At 37.9% G+C, this 10,420-nt stretch overlaps 1 protein-coding gene across 1 annotated transcript; it reads right to left on the bottom strand.

Annotated features, from left to right (window-relative positions):
• Positions 1-1,037: 1,037 nt before the first annotated feature.
• caps.S (calcyphosine S homeolog) lies at positions 1,038-10,167 on the bottom strand. The gene is given in 5 exon segments (NM_001092793.1): positions 1,038-1,878; positions 3,551-3,760; positions 4,000-4,177; positions 4,595-4,734; positions 10,070-10,167. Coding segments are annotated over 4 exon segments (627 nt in total). The 5' UTR covers positions 4,732-4,734; positions 10,070-10,167; the 3' UTR covers positions 1,038-1,776.
• Positions 10,168-10,420: the final 253 nt, after the last annotated feature.

The raw sequence follows: 10,420 nt of genomic DNA, 5'->3' as shown, positions 1-10,420 counted from the left end.
AATATTACACATTGTTTTCAGCCAAAGCTAAATACTTAAAAAGCAGTACCCCTATAAGGAACAAAAATATACTTTACATACCTACCGTATATACTCGAGTATAAGCCGAGTTTTTCAGCACCAAAAATGTGCTGAAAAAGTCTACCTCAGCTTATACTCGAGTCAGTGGCTGTGCACATTCCGCCAAAGCTCCAACCAAGCTTTCCTCTGTGGGAAGTTTCTCACCTGCCGGGAAACACCGGGAAGGTTTCTCTTTGTGACTATAAATGGGACAGAACCCGGAGACTCGCAGCAGCACATTTGATCTCGCACCCCCCAAACAAAGCGCAACGGTGGGAGCAGCAGCGCGATCAGTGGGGAATCTACATCAAAACCCACATGATCTGTAACGTCAGCGTGCGTGCCACCCGCACTTCTACTGAGTCCATGCCCCTGCACCCCAGATGGGGCCCGCAACCCATCCATGGTGCCCTGATCCTGAGGAGCCAACGGGGAACACCCCCCTCCCAAGCAGAAACAATGGTGCTTAACCGCGGCGCAGGAGGAGTAGCAGCGCGCAACTTTGTGCAAGGAGTATGGAGCCATACCGGCTGAAGTGCGGGTGGCGCGCACGCTGAAGTTACAGATCATGTGGGTTTTGATGTAGATTCCCCACTGATCGCGCTGCTGGGTGGGTTATTTACTAAACTCCGGTGGGGCTTTTTTGGAAAAAATTCAATTTCTTCTTCAAAGTCCACCAATTGACTCCAAATAGGTTTTAGGAGAAAACTGCAATTCGGCAGGTTTTAGATGGCGAATGGTCGAGGTCAAATTTTTAAAGGTACCTTGACCTTGATCTGTAGGTTTGGGTCATGCACACCCAGACCCCACCTCTGGTGATATTTCCTACATGCCTGGTCATGAAACAGAAATTTCTTTATGATACTTAGACCAGTGATCCATGAAAAGGATGACGTAAGCCACAGACTGCACCTGTGGACCTCTGCGACCACAGATTTTCCACCACTGACAACTCCTGATCAATATTGATTTCAATGTTATTATTCAATAAATATTTTATTTGCAGATGACAGACATAATCTATAAAAGTATATAAAGCATGTGGTGTTTTGTGCCTAATGACCTGAAGGCAGAGGTTATTTCATTAGCAATATTAAAGACAGGCATTATAATATATCTCAGTTTAGTGATGATCAGGTATTCAAGGCCATAACCCTTATAGAGCACTTACAATATACATTATTCACACCAGTGCCTAACCTTAAAGAGCTTACAATCTAACCATTCTTTCTGTAATTATACAAAGCACTATGATGGCTTTTTATTCTTAGTCCTGCCCTCTTTCCAGTTATTGAGTCACTAGTGAAACAACATATGGTTAAGATAGATAGCAAATTATTTAGTAAGGAATGTGAAAATTCTTGAAAAAAAATATGTATGTTGATGGCAAAGGTGTATAAGTCAATGAAAATGTAAATAGGAATTGCTTTGAATCACTTGGCATCAGGAAAATGATACCCAATCAGGCGATGAACTAATGTAGCTGTTTGGTATAATTTTGTAATGAAAAGTATTATGTTATTGTGAATTTATCTTCTTTCTCTAAATTGAAATTAGGTCATAAAAATAAATTGCTTTTGCAACTACTATAGAAAGAAAAATAGTGTTATGTGGCTGTATTCCGTAATAAACTATATTAAACCATGATTTGTACACACGCCTAAGAGGAAAATAGAGTTAGACTAATTTATGAGTACTCTTTAACATGTCCTAATTCTAAATCTTCCACTCGTTCTTCATCATAACCACAAAGTATACATCACTGTCTATAGACGCGCTCACTCCGCTGTAGTAATTGAGGAATTCCTCTCCTGTCACCTGCCAGGGAACACAAAAGAAGCTCTTTTACAAAGCATAGAACATTTACGGGGTTATTTATTGAAACTAGGTTTTTTTCCATTTTTTTTTTTTAACCAAAAAAACTTGAATTTTGTATTATGCCCTGAAGCTGTTAAAAGTCTCAATACATAAATACTCTATCTAAAACCTTTCAAACCGATGTAAAATTCAATGATAGCTATCCCTGGAATTTTAGAGTTTTTACACTGGTTTTCGCTCGAAAACTCAATAAATTCAAGTTTTTGGAGTGGCAATTCGATAACGTTGTACAATTCAAATTGAATGTTTTGTGTTTAAACTTGAAAAATGTAAGCTTTTTTTCAATACGATTCTTTCGACCTGACATATTAGTAATTAAGTCGATTTCCTGGATGGGAGTTAGGCTGAGTTTGTTTCTGGTAAAATATGAGAAAAAACGAGTTTTACTAAATAACCCCCTGACTTTCACTTTATTTTTTTCCTTTATGTTTACTAGCAACGGGTGCATATTTTATTCTGTACCTTAACTTATTACTTTGCCCATTCCATGATGTCTCTAAAACAACAAGACCTCTCAGCCTCTTGGGCCATCCAGGAAGATCAGGCTAAGTCAATTAGGTTTTATTTTTCAAAATATTCCCCAATTTATAATCCTACAGAGAGCTGCAAGTGTCACATGGGACAATTTTGCAATGCAGCAAAACGTGTCACCTTTTATAGTTAAAGGAACAGTAACACCAAAAACTGAAAGTGTATCAGTAATGAAAATACAATGTACTGTTGCCCTGCACTGACAAAACTGGCGTGTTTGCTTCAGAAACACTACTATAGTTTATATAAACAAGCTGCTGTGTAGCCATGGGGGCAGCCATTCAAGCTGAATAAAGAAGAAAAGGCACAGAATATAGCCTTTTTCCAACTTGAATGGCTGCCCCCATTGCTAAAGGGCAGCTTGTTTATATAAACTATGGTATAGTGTGTTAAGCAAACAGGCAGCTTTTACCAGTGCATGCTAATAGTATAATATATGTTAATTACTTTAAAACACTTATTTTTTGGTGTTCCTGTTCCTTTAAAGGGGATGTAAAGTCTTCCTATTAAGTTAAGGGATTCTGATAGAATCCCTAAAAACAAGCAACTTTCCAATATTCATGCTTTACTTTATTCTTACTGTTGTTGAAATAATCAATCCATTTTCTCCTGCAGCCACAGGCAGCCCCTTGCGTTGTTGCTGATGTAACCTGGTCCCTCTCCAACTGCTCAGTCCCATGTGTGCAGCATGAGCCAATCAGAGGCACGCATGCTTGCTGCTGCCTCTGTGTTCTCTGTTCAGACTGGCTCTGACTGCACTAGAGATAGGCAACTGCCTATGTTTCTAGAACAACTGAAGTAGGTAAGAATAAAATAAAGTAAATTTGCTTGTTTTTAAGGATTCTATCAGAATTCCTTAACTCATTAGAGAGACTTTACATCCCCTTTAAATCTATAAATGCTGCAACTCATTCTCCACTGCCTGCCCTAGAACTAGAACTTACAGACAACCAGAAAGGTTGATTTAAATGGTGTAGAGTCTGTAGACAGTGCTCCCACTCTGCATCAAGCATAGCATAAGGTTGGGTGCAGCTCCCATTCTGCATCAAGCATAGCTTGAGAGTTAGAGAGTTATACACACCTGTCCATCTTTGTTGTTGGGAGAATCAAAGTTGTCCAAGAAATTCTGGAACACCTGCCTCTCGTTCCACTCTCCATTCTGGTATTTCTGGTGAAATTTGGGATTGTAAACTCCCTTTAGATCTTCAATTGTTATGATACCGTCCCCAGTCCGGTCCATTTTTTTAAAAGCATCCAGTATGACCTGTCTACGGGCATTGGACATTGGTGGCTGTAATAAATAAAACATGTACGAATATGTAAGAATTTTCCATAGAGTGGGTTGAAGGGAAAAATATACTTTTGTTCGAAAAATCATTTATGTCAAATCTGATTCATTTAAATTTAGAAATTATACAACTGAGTATCTTTCAGGTCAGAGGGTTATCAACCATCTGTGTTTAGTTAGATTGTATATGCTGCAGATTACCCCTGCACAGTTCTTCACATAAACACACCAGCTTCTCTCACCCTAATTGAGTTCAAGAACTCATCAAAATTTATAGTGCCATTCCCATTTGTGTCAAACTGATGGAAAATGTCCAGAACTTCTGAAGGCTGCAGTGTGAGGCCAAAATTTTGAAGACCCTTGGAAAATTCTTCAAGATCTAACGTACTGCTCCTGTTGTCATCCATGATTCGAAAAGCTCTGTTACAGAGAGGTAGAAAATGAGACATAGATATTCAAAAGGGAAACTTAAAAATGACGTTTTTTGGTAAAACTTAACACAAATGATAGATATATTGTCATATCTACAATTAAATAAAAACATAGAATATAGAAAAACCATATGCATTACCAAGTTTTATGTAGATCTGTTTTATGTGGCTGCTGGCACATTTTTATGCCTCACCTACCAACTCACCCTAACTTGTGGGCCTGAAGTTGGAAAGTTGTGGGAGGGGAAAGCCTCAAAAACCTTGGCAGATTGCATCATCATTTCTTATACTTTCCACCCTGCCCCTCACCTAGGACCCCTAGCTTGCTTGAAGCTGCTAAAGGCAGTGTAACAGTGCACAACATAATATTTCCATTAAACAAACCAAGTCCCCTTTTAAAATGTACCTGCCCAGGCCTTTTATCCCAGATGCCCCCCTTGCTAGACACTGCAGCCTTAGCTTCTCCACGGGATCCTGGCATTGTGGATATTGCCGTTGCGCTTTAGCCATCATATCTCTCTCAAGTTGGGATATCAAAGCCATTACCTATTAGAGACAGAAGAAATGGAAGAACAAAAGATGAAACTGTGAGTCTTAAAGGGGTGGTTCACCTTGAAACAACTAGTTGTTTTCAGATAGATCACCAGAAATAACGACTTTCCTCTGACTTTCTATTTGCTATGTGTGACCGTTTTTCTAATATTGAAGTGTAAAGTGTCATTTTTCAACTTCTGAAGCAGCAGAGAGGGGGAGTCGCCGACCCTGTAAACAGTTCTAAATTGAAACATTTCGTATTTTTGTCCCTACTGAGCAGAATGTCTGGGTTTCATACAGGCAGCAGTTAGAATTGATACAATAGTTGCTAATACTCTAGAGATGCTGCTGAGAAATGTATCCAATAAGGGGCACATTTACTAAGGGGCCGATTCACTAACTTCGAGTGAAGGATTCGAAGTAAAAAAAACTTCGAATTTCGAAGTTTTTTTTGGGCTACTTCGACCATCGAATGGGCTACTTCGACTACGACTTTGAATCTTTAAGAAAAAACTTCGACCCCCTAGTTCGCCATCTAAAACCTACCGAACTCAATGTTAGCCTATGGGGAAGGTCCCCATAGGCCTGCCTAAGTTTTTTTGGTCGAAGGATAATCCTTCAATCGTTGGATTAAAATCCTTCGAATCGTACGATTCGAAGGATTTAATAGTTCGATCGAACGATTATTCCTTTGATCGAACGATCAAACTATTTGCGCTAAAATCCTTTGACTTCGATATTCAAAGTCGAAGGATTTTAATTCCCAGTCAAATATAGAGGGTTAATTAAACCTCGATATTCGACCCTTGGTGAATCGGCCCCTAAGAGTCGAATATCGAGGGTTAATTAACCCTCGATATTCAACCATCGAAGTAAAATCCTTCGACTTCAAATATCGAAGTCAACGGATTTACCGCAGGATTTATGATTCGAAAGATTTTAATCCATCGATCAAACGATTTTCCTTCCTATCAGAAATTGCTTAGATACTTATGGGGGTTTTAAGTTGCGAAGTAGTTAGTCGAAGTTTTTTTTAAAGAGACAGTACTTCGACTATCGAATAGTCGAACGATTTTTAGTTCAAATCGTTCGATTCGAAGTCGTAGTCGAAGGTCGAAGTAGCCAATTTGATGGTCGAAGTAGCCAAAAAAAAAAACTTTGAAATTCGAAGTTTTTTTCATTCTAATCCTTCACTCGAGTTTAGTAAATGTGCCCCCAAATGTTGCAAAATTGTAACAGTTTAGAGTCTGCACCTGAATTACTGAGCTGCCAGACTCAAACACCAGAGACACGAACATTCAACTTTAAACGTAGATTTTGGAAAAACACTAAAAAATAAATAATGAAAAGTAATTGAAAAAAGTCTTTATTGCTGGGGAACAATATAAAAACAACTGAATTTAAAAAAAAAGTGTTTGGAAGGTGAACAACCCCTTAAGTTACTATTTTATAGGGCTTGGCTAGTGGGCAATAAAAACGGAAGTTGCTGTTATATGAGTGAACTTGTTGGTAGTGACATTTCATTCAGTTGGAAATGTTTAGCATCTGTGTATATATAACAACATTTCTGTACCAAAATACTAATTAAGTATTAAAACCTTTCAAAGCATTATCGAAGCCCCTATTCTGAATTGTAAAAATAAAAGTCACTGAGAAGTTCCATGATGTGTAGCACTTTGCATGTGGCCTTGTGTTTTATATCGTCATGGAACTTCTCAGTGACTTTTAATACCCATATTATTTACAATTGGATAATCATTATATAAAAGCAGGTGACATGTAAACCTTTAAGGGGGTTATTTATCAAGGTCCAAATTTATCTGAGTTAGAAATCCGAGTAACTCTGATTGCCCGAATGGCTTTATTTATGAAGAAAAAAGCCAGAAAAAATAGTGTCGGGCAAACTTCTGAGCTTTCCCTGAAACCTCAGAATTGTGTGTGGTTTCTGCGCAAAAACTCTGAAATCTATGAAAAAATCTGAGTTTTTTTGCGCAGAAACCACAAACTCTTAGGATATCGGTACGGACATCAGCGCAGACACTGGGACCTTCCCTATTGACTTATACAGGACCTCAATAGCTTTTAGATGCCGGGGTTTCGGAGTTTTTAGACCATCGGACTTTAATAAGTCACAAAAAATGGTGTTCTTTTTTTTCCTCCGAAAACCACAAATTATTCGAGGTTCTGATATTCGGACCTTGATAAATAACCTCCTAAATGTCTGAAAAAAGGGTACACATACCCTTACAATAAGGGAGCGGCAAGAACTGAGTGCATCTGACTGTTTGGAAGTAAAACTGCCATCTTCCCTCCAATAGATAAACTTAGCTGGTTAGGACATGTTGGGAGTTGTATTTCCATATGGTATAGGTGTAGCTCTGCAGAATATGTTACATGTTCATTTTAATAGCAATTACTTTAATAATAACTCCAAAATCCTTCAGCCAACAATTAAGCCATGTAAACAGTCTCTTTAACTCCTCAGCCATTTAGTATAGCTTCTTGTTTATACAAAGCTTTCTTTGCATAAATGTACTTCTACCTTTCACTCCCAAGCAGACACATTTGTCATTGAAAAACACCTGTAGTAAAACATATATAAGACAGTTGCTATCTTTGTCTCTTGAGAATTTGCTGATTTATTTCAATCAGTGGAGTAACTAGATATTACTTGGCCCCACAGCAAATTATTTTTCAGGCCCCCAAAATGTTTAGAGGTTGACTTGTTTTACCAATATTTATTGAAACTGTATATAAATTTGGGCCTCATGGGGCCCCTATACCTCCTGGGCCCCCCTGCAGCTGCAGGGTCTGCTTCCTCTATAGTTACGCCCCTGATTTCAATCTAGTTAATTGATAAAACATCTTTCACTCCTAGAAGATCTGATACATGATACAGAGGCCATACAAATAGCAGCTGCGCAGGAGATGTCGTTTTACAGTTTACCTTCTGTTCAAGTAGCTAGTGCACTAGGACAAAACGACACTGTCTATACAAGATATTCTCTTTTTGGTTCTGTAAAAGAGATGTTTAGACTTTGGGGGTAGCAAATGTATTTGTTATTTATTAGAGGACGCACTTTGCATTGCTAAATAAAGGACTCAAGACATTCAGAGATGCAGCTTCTAGAATGGCATCTGCTTTGTAGAAAAGAACTTGCAACCAAGTGAGTGTGTTTGTTGCTATTGACTATCTGTTATGAATTCTCTTTCACACAGCAATTCCCTTGTCTGTTGCTGTGTGTTTTGTTGTGTCATTGTATCCAGGAATGCATGCATAGGCAGTTATAAATGGCACATCATTAACAGCTTTTGTGCATTAGGGACCAATAATATTTGCATATGGTTAAGTGAACTTGTCATTTATTGTGATTCATCTCATTATTTAAAATATATTCCACACCAAAAAATTTCTTAACCAAAAAGCCAAGTAAAACGACTATGCATATTGCAACTCAATTAAATGTCATATCTAGGCTTAGAAAGCAAATGAATGCCATATTAAGTTGCTTAAATTTATACCGTACATAGGGCATGTGAATAGAAGACAAGCCAAAAGTATTTTTGCCATGCTCTCAATGGTTGATGGTAATTGCCTATATATATATTAATGTAGGTTATTGGTATTTATTAATGTATTACTGTGAAATAACACATATATTGGGATATCACATGGTTGATTTTTCTAACTGTACGATTAGGCATATGTATTTATATTTCACTTGTTATTTATATTTTATTTGTGATCAATACTCAATGGATTAGGATGATCACAGTGGGCTAATTAATATTACACACTGATTGGTTGGTTGGTTTAAATATTTAAGCATGTGTACCACTTTCTGTCACTATCCTGACAACGATCCCCTATGGATTGAAACGAGTAGATGTGAGCTTGATGGAATAAATACTGGTGAATTTATATATATTTACTCCTCAATAGGGCCATGATGACAATAAACGTCCATGTACTGTGTACCTTTTGGGTACAATCAATCATCTTGAAAATGGCATTGACTGCTTCCATAGTTGCTAAATTTCAGCAGGACACTTTTCTTAAGCAAGCAATCATTGTGGAACCTATAGTAGACTGGTCAAAACAAATTCCTGATACTTGCTATTGGCAATTGCACTGGAACATTTTAGTACCTGTGTTAGTTAATAATTCCATATATCATAAAAATCTTCACTGCAGAAAAAAAAAAAACCTCTGAAATTTGGAGGATCAATGTACAATCCAAATGCAGCACTGGTTTATGTCCTGATAGTAGAGTGCCATTATGTAAATAGTGATGAGTTAGCAAATTGCTAATGGGTATTTACAAGCAACAATGAGGTGATCCACCAAGCCTAATTTTGTAAGCTATGGCTTTGCATTGTGCTTTAATAAGATAATCGGTAAATGGAAGCAGTAGAAGCATAGCTAGTTAAATGCAGGGAATACTAATGCAAATCATGGAGCCCTATCAGAGCAGTAAGAAGGGATAACTAAATCTTACCTCGGGTCCTTTAGGCTGTATCACAGAACTCATTTAACTGTACCTAGTGCAATATACTACATAGCTGATGTCGTCCCTCGCATAATGAAAGAACCAATGTTTTTGGGTATTCCTCTTTCCTTTCTGAACCTGTGTATCATACACTGTACTGTACATTGCTGCAGCTTTTCATTTTAACTATTGCTGTCATTTGTGTAAAATTGGGTGAAATAACATCCTGTTGGCATTCAATAAAATCTAGATTCTAAATGGCTTTGATATAAACTTCACCTCTTGACTATATATTACTATATCTCTGAAGGGTTTCTTCTTTTATCCACATTATGAGAAATCACGCAGCTGAGGCTCCAATCTTATTTCCAGCTCTGCCTTGACAGAACATTGTGCTAATTAGCAGGATGGTGGAAACAATTTTGCTTATAACAATCCAAGTTGTAATCTGTTCATTGTGATGGGGAAGAAGATGTTTTAAGAAAAATTGATTTCTCTGCCTTCTGTTCTAAAAGTTTATTTTATCCGTGGTTTATTACTCTTTCCCTCTTGGAACAGCAGACCCTTAATCCCACTTTAATTTCCTTTACTAATCACACACACATGTTCCACTTCAGCCATCCTTCTTGCCCATGAAGTAAAGGTGGTGGACCATTAGTGGTATCCTTTAACAGATGGGTCCACTAAATTACTTCAAGCAAAGGTGCTGCTATACTTCATATTTTGCTCTCTTGGAAAAAACAGGCAATTATTATCTACTGCAAATAAAGATAAATAAAAAATCACCGTTGCCTTCCTTTTGCTGAAGCACTTGTGGTACAAAAAATACTCAGATTGTACAGATAGAAATCTCTTACCTTTTTCTGTTTAGCTCTGACAGTTGTGCAACGTCTGTTTACTTGTGAGTCCCTGGCTTCTGCAGCTGAGCTTGCCCTCTACCTGATCCTAACTGAGAGTCCCAGCCTTGACTACCACTAAGAGACACCTCCTGTATCTGTAGTAATATCAGCATCTCAATGCGTCACAATGCACACTGCAGAACTCACAGCAGACACAACCCCACCCTTCACTGCTAATTATAAAAATCTGGCACAGAAAAACTTTTTTTTTTCCAGAGGTTAGAAGGCACAAAAGTCTTTAGGGAGACCCTTTGTGTGGCCCCACAGAGATAGATATTATACTCATATTTATCTGTTTTCTGGGAAGGA

Source organism: Xenopus laevis, chromosome 1S, assembly GCF_017654675.1.
Source record: "Xenopus laevis strain J_2021 chromosome 1S, Xenopus_laevis_v10.1, whole genome shotgun sequence".
In the NCBI taxonomy this organism is placed as follows: domain Eukaryota; kingdom Metazoa; phylum Chordata; class Amphibia; order Anura; family Pipidae; genus Xenopus; species Xenopus laevis.
This window is presented reverse-complemented; position numbering and strand designations above follow the sequence as displayed.